Source organism: Rhyacophila brunnea, unplaced genomic scaffold (genome assembly GCF_057557595.1).
Source record: "Rhyacophila brunnea isolate RB1 unplaced genomic scaffold, BYU_Rbru_1.0 scaffold_6, whole genome shotgun sequence".
Taxonomy (NCBI): domain Eukaryota; kingdom Metazoa; phylum Arthropoda; class Insecta; order Trichoptera; family Rhyacophilidae; genus Rhyacophila; species Rhyacophila brunnea.
This window is the reverse complement of record NW_028233276.1, coordinates 46,581,407-46,597,670: the sequence shown is the minus strand read 5'-3', so window position 1 is coordinate 46,597,670 and position 16,264 is coordinate 46,581,407. Positions and strand designations below refer to the sequence as shown.

Sequence of the window (16,264 nt, the reverse complement as noted above, 5' to 3'; positions counted from 1 at the left end):
GCAGAAAAATTACTGCCGAATTCACGCACTCTCCAGATATTTTGTCTAATTCATGAATAAGGCAACGGGCTTGCATTTTTCATGATTTAGGCAAAATTTTGCCCATTTCATGTAATATTCAATTTCGCACATTCGGCGTAACATATATATATATATTGACGTATTTTTTTAAATTTGATATAGGTACATATTTTAATATTTGTATGATTAATTTGAGCTACTTCGAAGCACCCTTTTAAATCTTAAGTTTAAATTTTAAATTTAAGTGAGATAAACACACATCAAAAATTTGCTTTAATAGTAAAAAAAGTCGCCTGCAGCGCTATTTTTCTTTTGGTAATATTATTATTTAAAGCTATGTGATTGTACGATACAATTTTTAATTGTGTATCAATACTCGATATCTCCGTAATTCAAATGGATGTATTAAAATATACAATAAAACACTAAACATACACATTAATTTTACCGCGTACACCATTTGGAAATACTACGCGTCACACTGCCTTTATCCTTAGCGATAGGTAGGGGGGCCCGCAAAATATCCTAGCCTGGGGGCCCGCTTCACAATGTGGGGCCCATGGTGTACAGGATACATTGTATATGGCTATTCAATATTTTAGAACGCACTATCTTAACTAGACTGTTACTACATTTGTTGCTTATCATAAAACAATGAAATTGTTATACTCTATTTTCAGGATTTCAGATGTAGTGATGAGGTTAGATAAAGAAAATAGCATAATAATACACAAATTTATTAACGTTGTTTGATATATAAATGCATTACGCATTCTAACTTACCATTTCCATCTGGGGGTAAATACGAGTACTAACGTCACACTGAATTCTATGTTGACCAAAATTCCAAAAATATTCAAATTTCAAAATTAGCCGGGCTTAAAGCGAAACGAGGTGACCGCCCGTAAACAAAACTCGATCCCCCGCTTAAGCCCGCCTCACAAAGCGGGTTTTATTCGATTATTATTTTGTGGAAGCCAGGCCTAACTAAGCCCGGGTTAACTTTTAATGCGGGAACGATTTCGGTCGAATCTAATCTCCGGCTAAATGGGGTTGACCAGACGGAGAGGCATATCACTAGTGTAATCTAATTCGTATTATTTATTAAGTGGTTACCATGTTAGGCGAGTCGATATTGGACTTACGGTTGTTGTGTGGAGTAGGAAGCTAGGATTGTCTCCTTACTGGCAAAATAAAAGTCCCCATCGATTCTAGTGACACAGGGAATTTCGGCTGCAGTTCTGTTCCATATATCTTGGTAAATTGATGTTTTATATTCGCTCGTAATAACACTGCTAAATAAAATACTGTAGGGTTGCTCGTTATTCGATATCCCAATTACACCCCCCTCCCTACCGCTATTTAAAAATATATTTTCCAAGTTTACAATATTTTATTGCTGAGTACTTTGACTGACTTTGATTTTATGCTAAGTTTACTGGGTTTAAATATGTCTCGTTTGTTTACAAGTTAAAAATAAAAATTGTCATCTCGTCACGAATTCATGTGAATTTCTTTAGTACGTAACATTACAGTTTGAAGAAGTGTCGGAGCGTGTTCTGACATGGCAAAAAATCCCAGGTGACTGACCCGGTGCACTACACCCAGAATTCGAAATGGACCGGAGTGCACTGGAGCATCATTCCGTCCCGTGGAAAAAAATAATTTTACCGTTTGATCTAGAATGGCGATATAAAAAATTTAATACACTTATTTTTATAAAACACACATAAATAAATTAGATAACTTTGTTATTATTTAAAAAAATTTAAAAAGCTTTCCGGTTCGTAAAATTTTCAATTTCGAGTGCTGACTACGCCCCGCTACAAAATTGGTATTTTTAGCTAGGTAATAAATAGGTTGTGCTCGCGTATAAGCTTTTTCGGAAGAGCTCATGAGAAATTTATTGGTGCACATAGATACGAGTACCTTAATCGAGCTTAAATCCCAAATAATATTTCTGAACCCCAACATAAAATATTATAACATTTTTTTTCAGACTATAGCCGTCCTATTTGTTCCTAAACATTTGGGAAAGTTTTCGTGTACTAACTCTATGCCATCTGAATTTTGGATTTGTTGATTTTGCTTCTATACAACACTATCCCCTTTGTCACAAATCATTTCTTTTTATTAAACCCGCCCTCTAGGATGGGACATCATATGTATGACTCCTAACTGCGCTCAGTGGGAAGCAGAGGTCAGATGACGGGCTCAAATTCCAAATCTGGTAAAATTTACTTCCTGCATATCCATATAATGTATTAATTAAAATAATATAATAAATTAAGTTGTGATGTAAGTGTGAAACCCTTAACATACAACATCATATCCGATACAAGTTTTTGTTGTCGGGAGACATAACTCACACTTGTGGCTTTATCAATTTGAGGGGATGAAGGTAGCAGAGGGGTGGTCTACTGTACAGTAGGTACGTGGAAAGGACGGGAAAGTTACAGAAATAAATTGTATCAAAATGCTTTATTAGTATTGTAATAATATCGACCAATTAATTGCTTAATTAATTAATATTGTTTATAACATGACGAAGATTATTTATGAAATTATGAAACAAGTAGGCATACAACAATATCTACTTGCTATACGTTCACGCCACTCCAAAAAATCATTAAAATAGGTAAATTAAGTGCATCCGAAGAGTGGAGGTTATAAGTGACATTTTCACAAGGAATTGTTATTATATAACATTTTTTCCAATCAACAATCTGAATTGGCTCGAATTATTAAAAATTCTAAAGAAATAACTTCATTTTGAATTATCAAATGTTATATATTATGTAAATGCAATAAAATTGTAGTACTGCTATGCAATAAGTTATTTCCACACTTTTAAATATAAGAAGAACATTGTGAAACCAGGTAAGGTTAGAAACAAAAGGGCATCTCTCCATTTTTTAAAAGCATGGCAGGCACTCTCTGTAATGTTCAAATTGAGACATATATTTTTTTATTTTTTAAACAATCGATTATTAAAATAATATAATAACATATACTATATACCTAAAACCCCCTCAAAGCTGTGTAATTATTTTTATTCAGATAATATGTCAATGTGTAGAGTGTAGGTGTAGATGATAAATATAAGCTCTTTTGAGCAAAGATACAATAAAGTTCAAAATCAAATAATACGTAACTCACATGATTATGTCTCCTATATACCTACTACTTAATACCCATACAAAAACAGTGTGAGCCAAAGTTACAGTAATGTATTTAAGTTACACAAAAATATAAGTTATTTAAAGTAAACAAATATTACGTAAAACACGTACTTATCACATAATGCAATACGGACAGTTGAGAATGCACTATTGAACGAACGAAACCGTTCCTGGTCGTTTGTAAATTATGTGGAATAAGTATTATAAAAAGTACTTAAATCATCATGCGATAAACGGTTCAGATGGGCGTCAATAGACTGGAGGTAATAAGCGATTTTTGAAGTTTTACTCCTATTGGCACGTTTGGGAAAACTGATCAGACTGTATTTTTGGCGTGTGACGAAGTTGCGCGCACCGATGTAACACGTTTGGCGTTTGACGGAAGTTGCGCGCGCCGATGCAACACAATGTATTATTATGATTATATTCATTTCGGTCTCGAGGGTACATACGCATGCGCATAGTTTCATTTAGTTAGTCGTTCAATACAACCAAGTAAACAGCACGTGTTGTAAACATAACCAATATTTCTACACTGTTAATTTATATCCATAAAACACTATTTATATTGGAGTGTATGTTTATTTTTCATTGTAAAGATTGGGTATCAAGATTTGAGGCTATATTTATGTAAGTATCATTTATGAGTAAAATTATATATCAATAAATAAATGAATTTTGTTAATTTTGAGTTGATAAATAATTCAAAAAATATATTAAAATTTGATTTTTTATTAATTCATCATGGGGTACTTCTGAAACAATTATAACCGCTGTCTTAATATGATATATGTCTGAATATTAAATCTTATACATAAGTACACATATCGATTTTTTTATTGTAGATTATAAACATAAACCATTCGCTGCAACCTTGCACTGGTTCAAATACACATTGAAAAAACGTTGTGTATTTTTTTCCTACCGCAAGATCGAACTCGGCTATGGTATGAATGTTATATTATTATACCTTGGGTATTTATTATTATTAAAAAATATTTTTTATTTTAATTAGCACCTCATCTTTCCACTAAGAATTACAGTTAATACAAATAATGTGAAGTTATTGGTTAACTACAGTGGGTAATATCCAAAACAAATGTTAATTTATGTAATGAAGGCATATTTTTTTATTAATCAATTTCATTGATATCGTCATTCAAATGCTCAAAAGAATTGTTTTTCGAACGGTTATTAACCTTAGCATCTCAGGGGTATTCAAGTTTAACTCGCTCTTGGGGTTACAAAAGTTTAAATGTGACTTAATGTAATGTAAATTTAACTAAAATTAAATACTTATGTAATTAATTTTCAATAACATTTTTTTATTAAATATTTTTAATGTAAAATTCGTTTTAATTGAAAGTACACATTTTTTAAAAACTATAAGTAGATGGGTTTGAATTATAAATACTGACTATTTTAAATATTATGTGTTTCTGTATATGTACAACAATATAAATAGATTACAACCATCTTAACCTCGTTTCAACCAAAAAAACGAACTTTATGTGAAAAAGAGAAATATATTTGAGCAGTGACGTCCCTAGGTAAAGTGCCGCCCCTTAAACAGCCTTTTCTGTAAATTTGTTATGTACTTACTTACATATTTTATTTTCAGCTATCTTTAACAGACGAATACACTACAAATCTTTAAATTAACATACACATCTTCTGAGAATTAAAGAATTTCCACGAAACCTACTCTTAAACAGTGGTAGTTTTAGGTGGATAGAGGTCTGTGGCGCTAACAGGTTTGGAGGCACCCTTGTGAAAATCTTACCTATGCTATAAAATGCCATTATAATATATGTATTACAATGGGAATTGATATAACAATACAATAATTAATTGTTATACTGTCAGGATTGTTAAACTTTGATTATTTTTTTAAACTATGACGTCGATTCTTTCTAATGAAGCAACCGCATTGTCTAATTGGTGTGTTGGTTAGTTTCTGAAAATCAATTTATTCTTGCCTAAACCAAACCATAATAGTTTTGGTATCTTATGGACGATTCGACAAAAAAAAATGCACACTTTGTCATTCATACTTATTGGTTTTCGTTGAATTAAGAATATGTACATATTACAATTCAAAAATACTATATCTTTAAAATATCCAAAATTATGTATGGTTTAATGGCATAATTTTAGATATTTTATAGATTGACGACTATTTTTTGACTAGTATCTATTATGCCTTGAATTTAAAAAAAAATAAACACCATCTGAAAATTGTAGACTTTGTTCAATGAAAACAAATACCTATGACTGACAAAGTGTATTGTGAACTATTTTTGTCAGATCTAAACAGCCTATCTCCACCCTTCGCCACTGGTACCTACAGAAATCTTGGAAACTTTTGGTCTGATTAAAGTGTAAAAATAAAAAATAGATAATTTAAAATTTAAAATTCAATATTCTTGGTTGGATTACCCTGAAATATCGTATTATATGTACCTCCACGTGAAGGATGCCGGTAATAGTAATTATAGGTTTAGAGTCATGAGATGCCTTGATGGATGGCAGGGTCGATTCTTTTTATATTATAAATATATTTTTTGCGCCATTTTTCGGTAATGCTTTTTCGAAAAATGTCCATCAGCGCCAGACTAGACGGCGCGTCGCAATTTTGAAGAGCTATTAACCGAAATTGGACCCAATACGAATTGTTTTTCAACCGTCTCGGTTTGTGTGTGATACTTTTTACTATGTTATTAAGTAAAGTAGCGAGCAATGGGTTAAGTTTAATTGATCACTTTTGTTAAGTATTGGAGCTTACTTCAATCTCCATTCAAAGGCAAACTGCATAAATCCATCGACAGAAGAATAATATCTTAGTTAGGAGTTAGGTACCTACCAGAATTTCAATGATAAGAATTTTGTAATTAGGTATCTATAATGACTAAACCCTTAACCATGCCAGAACAACCTACTACAGCAATAATTATAATTCATTTGAATGAAATATATCATTTATTTACACATGTGAATTATGTATGTAGATAAATATGGTAATTTTAGTAGGTATAAAAAGAACTATAGCCTGATTGCCCGTCATAAACAGCCAAATTATATGTGGTAAGCAGAGAACTTAGAAATAATGGGAACTGAAAAACCTAACGGGTAAGGAGTAGCAGGTGACCGATATCGAGTAAGGAATAATCTGGGATAAACTTAAACACGTGTCAAGAATACGTCATACATCGAATAGTGACAAATGCTCTCGGTTTATGCATTGACGTTCATTTATACTGCACGATATTGCACGTGCATACAACGTGTTTCATTTTCGTAGGATACTCACATATTCAAAACCCTGCATCTATTCTGCGGCGGTAAAGATATTACCATCACTTGATTAAGGGTTAATAATTAACACTAAAAAATTCTATAAGCGCTATGATTCTACCATTTTCTAATAGTTATAGAATAAAACCATTTTTGTATACGTATAATATGTAACAGCAAAATAGAATAATTAGATAGTTACTACAATAACGATAATATTATATACTATATTACAGTATTATCTAATTGACCTATATTCGGCACAATTATTTATTTTAAGGTAAACTTCTTTTTTTTTCAAAACCGACTTATGCTATTAAGATATTTTTTTTCTGAATAAATAAGACCTGCATGACCTATCGGTACATTTATCTCCTAATATTTCTTTGGCTATATAACTAGAAGAGAAATCATTAATTATTTCAAAATGAATATTATTAGTGAAAATATCGAGGGTCGATGCGAAGGGGATCGCTTACAGTATACCATCGTCTGACTGAATGAAGAACGCAGCAGGGCTGTCGATATCTTCAACTGTGCAGATGGCGAAATGTAGGGATCGCTGGAGAGCATTACTAAAGCATTTAAAAAGAGTCATCAGACACTAAAAAGAATAACTTTTTAAATCTTTAAAATTATTTACTAAATATGAGTTTTTCGTTAGCATTAACTCAAATTGCGTGAGTAAAAACATTTTGGCCCTTATTTAATTATTTTCTCTAGTTCTAGAAACCCGAGATTGAAATACAATCACAGAATTTCTATTACTTGAACCTACTGGCCTATAGATTTTAGCTCTTACATCCTATATTAAATTTATTAAAATAAAATTATTACATAACAGTAGTATGTATTAACAGAGAATCAATTAAACGTCTGACACATTGTAAATTTAGAAATATCGGTCATTAAGAATTGGGACCAGTTAAATAACTAAATAAAATAAACGTGGATCGTGTGTTGTTATATTTTCTCTGAATCTTTTTCTATGGCAAAAACCAGAAGAAGAGTTGTGACTATATACATATGAGATTGCTTCCAATGACAAGATGAGAAATGTTGACGTCATTAAATGAATGGAAAATAACCGAGAACTTCTGTATCAAATCATACAACTACAGTGCATAAGCCTAATTATGAGATCATTAAAATGCAGCATTCCCCAAATCATTATCCAAGGAAAACTAACTAAGAAGAAGACACCGAATGTTATGATTTAAGAGTAGTTGATCAATTAAACTTTCCCAATTAGTATCAAACGATAAAGCAAAAATTGTCCTGATGGTGCCCAACCTCTGATAGCGTATATCACGAAAAGAAGAAGATAGTCAGTTGTGAAGAAGGTCTTATTATATTTTTCAAAGGAAATATAAGTAGGTAGGTACTCACCGATCAGACCAGCACAGAGCGTCTTCCCGATACCTGAAAACAGACAAAAAAAATAATGACAATCTGTAAATAAAATAAAGTTTTAAACAATATATTATATCACAGTTAAAAGTTATGTCGTACCTACATTAAACATACGAACCTACTATTAAAAATAAAGAACATGGCTTCGTAAAAGTAATCATTATTTTGTACTTTAATTAATAAATTCAAGATATTATGCACCTACTGCACCTTTCGTTAAGTACAAACTCGTTTGTGTATTACCAATAAAATAAAAACAACAAATTTTATTGACATACAATGTCGACTTAATATGACAGCAATTAATTCCGTATTCTCCCAAGTGCATTATATTATTTTTCAATAATAATACCAATACAGGTTGTCTGGACAGTCTGAATTTATTAATATTCGGGCATTAAGTTTAATATAATCACCATTTACTTTCAATATGATTAATTGCATTTCCAACCACGTGATTTCACATTATAATAATTTTACATACCTAATTACTTTTAATATTAATTATTATTACTCCTTCATTAAGTATTAAGCAAACTGGTATTTATGTGGTAGAACTCCATTATAATAGATTTGAAACAAAGTATTTTGTTAATATTACGATACTAATATCGTAGACTTCTTGATATAGGTACCCTTTTAAGTTTGTTACATGTTGTACACAGTAAATATTGTATATTTTATTATAAACTACATAAGGGGACCAGCTGAGATGAAATATCCAAATATGAAAAAATGTCAATATTCAGTGTCTGTAAGGCCTTCCAGTATGGTAGTGTTTACGTTAGGTCGGGGTGCATTTAAATGATTAATACATGAGTGGTTCACAGGCATAATAAACCAAGTTCGTTCTGGTTGTTTTTGAGTAAGCTAGGTTCAAACATAATATTTGAGTATTTCTTATTCTATAAGGGTATAATGATTTAATCATTATTAGGTATTTGGTTTTACAATGACACACTGCCAATGCAGTGAAAAATATTCGATCAAACATTTTAATATTATATGATATTAATTTAACGGGCGGTCTATTAAATCTATACAAGTCACATGATTTTGGGGTGTTGAATTTCAGCTTTTGATCGAAAGGCATTGTATTGGTTAAATTATAATACAATGTAAAGTACATAATTTCCATAATTATATATCTTATTGACTATAAATAATATATAATATAGGTACCTATTTTCATTTTAATTAACAATCTATAACAGTTTACAAACCTACGTCCTCTATACTTCCCTTTCTAGGAAGAAGGCAGTAACTCGCAAAATTTGTGAAATTGAGCTATGAATGCCATCCGTTAGGTAATTTTGAAAGCTATATATTCTGTTCACTTTAAAATCAGTATTATCACTAAAATACCGTTAAAATTCTTAGTGAAAAACTGGACATCTGCTGAAATAATACAAATTTCTTAGCAAAAAGCCAGTAATTTCACCTATTTATTGCAGTTACTACTTGTTTATTATTACTTTATTTGTATTTTAGCATCCTACTAATAAAAATTATCACCGTTTTTTATCAATTCACGGTACTAAAGTTAAAAAAAACATATTATGTCATTTATCTCGAAATTGTGTGAGGGTCAGTTACTGTCTTCTTCCTTAGAAGGGCAGTATAGACCTCATAGGTGCCCCTCTATCCAAATGGCAATCGAACTTGAATTCATCCTTCAATATTAAGAAAACATACACCCATTCATTCAAGTCACTCGATCAATGACCCGGTGAACCAATCAGATATAAAAATTTTTTTTTACAGAATTTTAAATACCGTTAGCAACATATCTATTAGAATATAGGATTCAAACTAATATCTATCGTATTCCAGGTTAGTGCTTTACCAATTGAGCCACTAGCTCAAGAATAGTATTTACAATACCTTTCAGAGAGACTTCATAAATGTAACTTTTTATAGATTTGTATTACTTATATGTAATTATTTTTATTTATATACAAGATCATTGCGCAAACAAGTAAATAAAAAAAATCATTAAGACATAATATTATTATTATACTGAAAACATAATGTATTCTAATGACAATAAATTTTTATATATTTTTTAATTTGTGTAGAAGATTTTTTTTGTACACACGGTATCGTATAGGCATATCATTATCGTTCGCAATTATTTTGTGATTATTTTGGTTTCTATAGTAATTTCATTAAAACTTGTACTGTGTGGGCCTTAAAGAATTAAGATTATTAAAATATAATTATTGTAATATAATTAAGACCGGTTTCTTTGGTATATAAATTTCATATTGATTATAATTATATTATTAAGTAGCACTTTTATAGATGATAACGCATTAGCAGTGTAAGTTGACCTTTTGATTTATAGTAGATACCTAGTAGTAGGTACTGTTTTTTTATTGAACATCTTTTACATATTCATATTTTTGCACTGTTACAAAATTTGCGTTCATTAAAGGATTTAATCTTACTGTTACATATTATTTTACAGTAACTTTTATCGTTAATGTATATTCAATGAGCTATTACCCTTACGCAAATTATAGCCGAGAGGTAACATATCGACCTATAATGTGATGGATCCGAATCCTGGGTCTGACAAATTTCGATCCACCTCCGTATTACTGCCCCCAAAAGGAAAAAGGCAGCTTTTCGACAAAAATCACAAATTGAGTTAGTGTACGGATTATTCTCTACGTGAAATTCTGAACCATTTGACATAAAGTCAGAAACTGAATAGGTACAATTTATTTCAGTATAAAAATCGACATTTTGTTTTTCGCGAAAACGGTGATTATTATAAGAAGGCAGAATAAAGATATTCATAATCAAAATCACAGCATCGATTAAAATATACTTGTTTTTAATTATACCTACCATACATCAAAAGACTCATCCACATTATTGAAAATTTTCGTAAGAAAAGTTGAAAAAACGTGAATATCTCATTATCTCAAAATATGAATGCAAAATACAAATATCTGCCTTTTTGCATATGGGGGCAAACAGATCTAATAAGTTGGGCGAGTGGATAACATCCATTTCTCGTATAAAACAAAGAATCTTTTATTATAACCTCCACTATGTGGAGATATGATCCCTTTAGGATCGAACATGGTGATATAATATTATTATGTAATACAATTAACAAGTTAAGGTTTCGTCTAGCTAGACTCTAGTTTGTATTTGCTAGCTGACTCAGTATGAGCAGCGTTTATTCTATTATCTACCTTAGCATAAAAGCGATAACTGATCATGATATATTATTTTTTTATATTTTATTATACTCCCCTAAAAAGCAAACACACTACTTCCGCATTGTCATAAATCATTTTAATATTTAAATTTAAATAACAATTAAATATTTATATTGATCTAAAAACCAGGCCTTCTCGACCTCTTGACTTTCTTATCGCTACAAAACCTCTACCCTTATTATATCACTTTCATGCATTAATTTATCTCAAGATATTTTTTACATGACATTATATTATTACAAATCGACCAACTTCTTTTTATGTCAACATGCGCACCCACTTGCTATGTTGTTACTTATATAATCGCGCTGAGCTGAAACTGTGTATTGATATGAGTCCTAATATGCACGGACATTTTCAATGCATTTATATTTTTTTATTTCATACAGAGGTAGATAATATAATATATGCTCCGCGTAGCATATTACTGTCACAGGTTGAAAAATATAGGCAGCTCAACGGTTATCCTGGCGACTCAAAAAGCAACTACCGATCAGTGGACCCGAATTCGAACCCTATCGACATTACCTTCCGTACCCTGTAATCATCTTTGCTTGCCGTATAATATACTTCACTGCAACAAAGATAACATGAGCACACCTGTAACTACATATATAATATATATGTATAACACAATATATATTAACCAGTTATATTCTAACTTACCGAGCAATATATTAGAATGAATGTAACAATCTATTGGATAAATTATTTCATATCTCATATCGATCAACACTGATACTGCTTGGTGGAAATTAATTAATTAAATAGCAAATTAAACCATTATCTTCAATACATACGTTATTATCGTAATCACAACATATAATACTGAGTTACTAAGCAAGTTATAATTTGAATGTGGATGTGTAAGGGTCTCCTTTACATCTTTTAATAATTAATATTAACATACAATTAATTAAATTACACCAGTTAATTATTTATTTATTCTCGGATAATGCGACAATCATAAAATAAATAAAGGTATCTTAGAAATATTTTTTTTATTGTTTTATTCCTGTTTTTTCTATGTCCTTCTTTTCTTGTTTATTTAGGTAGCTGTAAAATGTTCTTACTAGTTGTTACTAATATACGTACCTAGAATATCAATTATGTAGGTACAATAAGTATATAAATATAAACCATTTTCATTAGTCTTCTATTGTACAATGTATGTCTGTGTGCAAGTGTACTTTTTAATGTCTACTGTACCGTAAGTAGAATTAGGTTTCCGGAATTCTCGAGAATTTTTCGAGATTTTTCATCCCGAATCTCGAGAATTGAAATTTTTAACATTTCGGGAAATCCCGGATCTCGAGAATCTTTTCTCGGGATTCGGGATTTCTTTACTATCAAATATTAATTGAAAAAACGATTATTTATATGAAATAAGTGGACAGAAAACACAAAACGTTCAAAAACTGATCGGTGCATTTAACACAATTAAGCCAACGTCGACTCAAAATGAGCGCATTTTTTGCAACATCAGGGAGTTTTGTGTCTCAAAAGCGTATGCGATTGTCAGACGCAACGGTTGACAGTCTGTGTTTTTTGAAATTATATTTTAATAAGTAATGTTTTGAATTATTTTTGTTTTCCTACTTCTATTTTGTTTATCTTCTTACATAAATAAAAAAAAAATCATATTTTGTTGGAATTTGTCTGTTTTTACACTGATTTTAGAATTTTTACAGGTTTCTTTTAAATATCCCGATATCTCGAGAATTCTCGAGAATACTTGTCTGGCAATCCCGAATCTCGAGAATTAAAAATTTCATCATTTCGGGAAATCCCGAATCTCGAGATCGAGCATTTCTCGGGAAATACCCAAATCTAACCGTAAGTATTTACGGAAATATTATAAAATAGTCTCATATTAGGATATTATGGTACTAATTTTCTATAACACGAGGAAATTAAATTGGTTTTAGTAAGTTTTGTTTATGAACTTATACTATAACTGTAATTGTTTGTTTCGTCAATAAATTGGATCACATGGATTGGCAGGCCCATATATGGTTTATTAAGATCTAGATCTTAACAAAGCCATAAAACAATTGAACAGTTGCAATCATACTAGAAAAAACAATAACTAATTACATGGTGACCAATGCTCAAACGTCATAGCCCCCAGAAATAATGGCGTGATAACATTATAATATTATTAAATTTAACGTACACCAAGGAAACTCGATATAGGACGGATGTTCTAAATAGAAAAGATATTTTACCGTGTTTTCAAAATGACTATATTGTTTTTATTAAAACCTTTTTTTACTAAGAAGTATTAAAATTCTATCATACTTATATAATTATTGATTATAATTTAGAGATATTGTGCAAAGAACTAATTTTCCCTATCACAATCATAGATTAGATACGTTTCTTATGATATTAATGAATTATAGTGTGGTGACAGTACCTGTTGCAATAAAACTGTAACCCCACTAATTTCATAATTCAACAGTAAAAAGGAAAAAAGGCGTAATCTACACAAATCAAATTTTACAGGAAGCATACAAACGTTTTTGTTACGGTTTTCAGTCAAAGTTAAAATACAAATTAGACATAACTCAAGGCCTGAAAAAAACGATGCATAAGTGCGAGTGAGAAAGTATTCGGTACCCTTATAATCTCTGCGACACGCGCTATAGTAAGATAAAAGGTTTACAGATCTGGTAGATGGTTTGCTTCGGTGTAGCCGGCAAATTTTAGCTTATTGCTAACTAAGCGTCGATAACCGTGTTGCTAAAATTGTTATTTTTTGTGTTAAACATTAAGTCAGTGGTAAATATTTTTAGTTAATTAAGTAGAAAAGATGGTTCTGTGTGTTGTATTAAAATATGGTAGCCATACTGATAAGCAAAAAGAATGATGGTATTACGTTTCATAGGTAAGTTGATACATGTTCGTGATAATTTATTTGTATGTTATTATATATTTTAATATCAGTGACTTAGTGTTTCTTTAAAATAACTTAAATTATGGATATCTTTACCTAATGGTTGCATTTTGACCGCTTAAAAATACTATATAACGTAAAAAAATAGAGAAATATATTTTAATTCTGAGCGTCTAGTGCGAGCACTAGCAAAATGGTCTATGGTCTCGAACATTTGTAGACGAATGCATTTGCTCGCCCACAAACCAAACGCACGGCACGCGGTTTCATTTAGCAATGCAACGGGTGGCATCTAGATGTATCTATAGTCTATGACATAACCTTAAATTACATGATATTTAATAATTTGGATTTTATATTCCTAGTTTGGTTTTACACCCACGGTGGCCGCGCGGTTTAAGCGTTGGACTATCAAGCCGTGGGTCCCAGGTTCGAATCCTGGGTCTAGCAAGTACACATATTGTTTTTCAATTTGTATTTGAGTCAGGGTATGGACCTAATAGGTTGAGCAAGTGGCTGACATCCATTTCTCGTAAAAAACAAAATCTGTTAATACAAACCTCTACTCTGTGGAGGCCCATATGATCCTATTAGGATCGGACATGGTTGGAAAAAAATTGATAGTAATTATTAAGTTAATTAAAGAAAAAACAACAAAAAATATGGTTAATTCGTTTTTCCCACTTCAATTCCTTTTTTAATTGACAGTTAAATTTAGATTATAAGTTGGCGATTGCAGCTTACATTCTTTATACACGACATGCATCTATTTAATCGTGTACAACAGTATTATCTAATAAAACCTATTTTGAAAAAAACTGAGGGTTACATTTGAATAAAAATTAGTACAAAAAAGGTTTCTGGTTGTATACGTATCTCACAAAAATAACAAAAATCCACATAATCACCTCAGATTTAATCCAAAGCGCACAATGTATACTTTCGCGAAAAACAGATGTGATCATTTTCCATATACGTGAAGCTTCTTCTTTGCAATTTGCTGAATAAATTCGTTTACCATATTATAATGTTACTTAATATTTTGGCTGGCCGCCGCGTAAGTATAGGATTGAAAGCAATATTATGCAAATATCGCTTCAGATGCCTGACTAAAAATATGATAAAACTAAGTGCACAGCCGGGGGGAAATTGTTCCATGCTTCCAATTTCGCTTTATAATAATGCATTTTCGATACAACTTACACATTTCACGTTGCACTGTACTTTTTATGTTAAAATATTAGATATGGATCACTGCTTATCTTTTTTTACCAGTCAATATAAGTACTTGTACGTGGTTACTATGCGAAGCAGACTCCAATTTTAGTCTGAAGATACTTAATACTTATTAATTGTCACCCAAGTTATTATTAGTAACTTGTAAGTTAAATTTAAAATAATAATTGTGATAGTAATTAAAAAATCCACCGTTGCATTAATGAAGAAGATATGCTTTATAATTAATGGTATAATATTAATAAAAATAAATAAAAGATAAAAAGAACTTTTTATATACAACGTTTTTAAATTTTCTGTTGAATTATTATGCTCAATATGCTCAAACTTGTACTTGATATGAATTAAATAAAAAACAAACAAATATAGAATACTGAAATGTCATTTTGACATTTCATTTTGATTTTCATAGTAACGCACGTATACATTAATAATTTAGTTGCTAGGACCACCCCCTTAGCAACCAATAATAGTCTTTTACTTTTTACGGATTTTTCTGAAATAACTTTCCATGCAAAACAGAATTAACTGAAAATGAATTCAATTTTGCTTAAATATGGCTAAAAGTATTAAAAGAATGCATTGGCATTGTGTGTTGATATATTCTAAAAGTTTCAAATGTCTAGCTAGTCGGGAAGTTAGGAAAAAATCGATTGCAAGATTTGTACTGGACAAACAACCACCGGAAAAACAAGAATACGAGCTTATAAAAACGTTGTAATAACAAATAATTTGATTAAATTTTTACCCCTAATTGTTGATTCCCACTTCCCACAGGTTATCCATTTCACAACTACTCTACTCTTTAAATTTTACGAAAAATCTTTTCTCGCTATATACCTACATCTTTTTACTACCATACAACACAATATAGAATAATTATTATAACATTAGATAACATAAGCTCAAACGTAAATTTTAGTACTCATATTATTTGATAAAACTTACCATAATATGAGCAGGACAGGTATCATAAAGCAATT

At 30.6% G+C, this 16,264-nt stretch overlaps 1 protein-coding gene across 1 annotated transcript in view; it reads right to left on the bottom strand.

Moving 5' to 3' along the window:
* Positions 1-16,264, bottom strand: part of trh (PAS domain-containing protein trachealess) — a 637,328-nt gene that overhangs the window by 533,466 nt on the left and 87,598 nt on the right. The window contains exon 2 of the mRNA XM_085957070.1: positions 7,887-7,919. Within this exon, the coding sequence (XP_085813196.1) occupies positions 7,887-7,919 (33 nt within the window). The remainder of the gene's footprint in view (positions 1-7,886; positions 7,920-16,264) is intronic.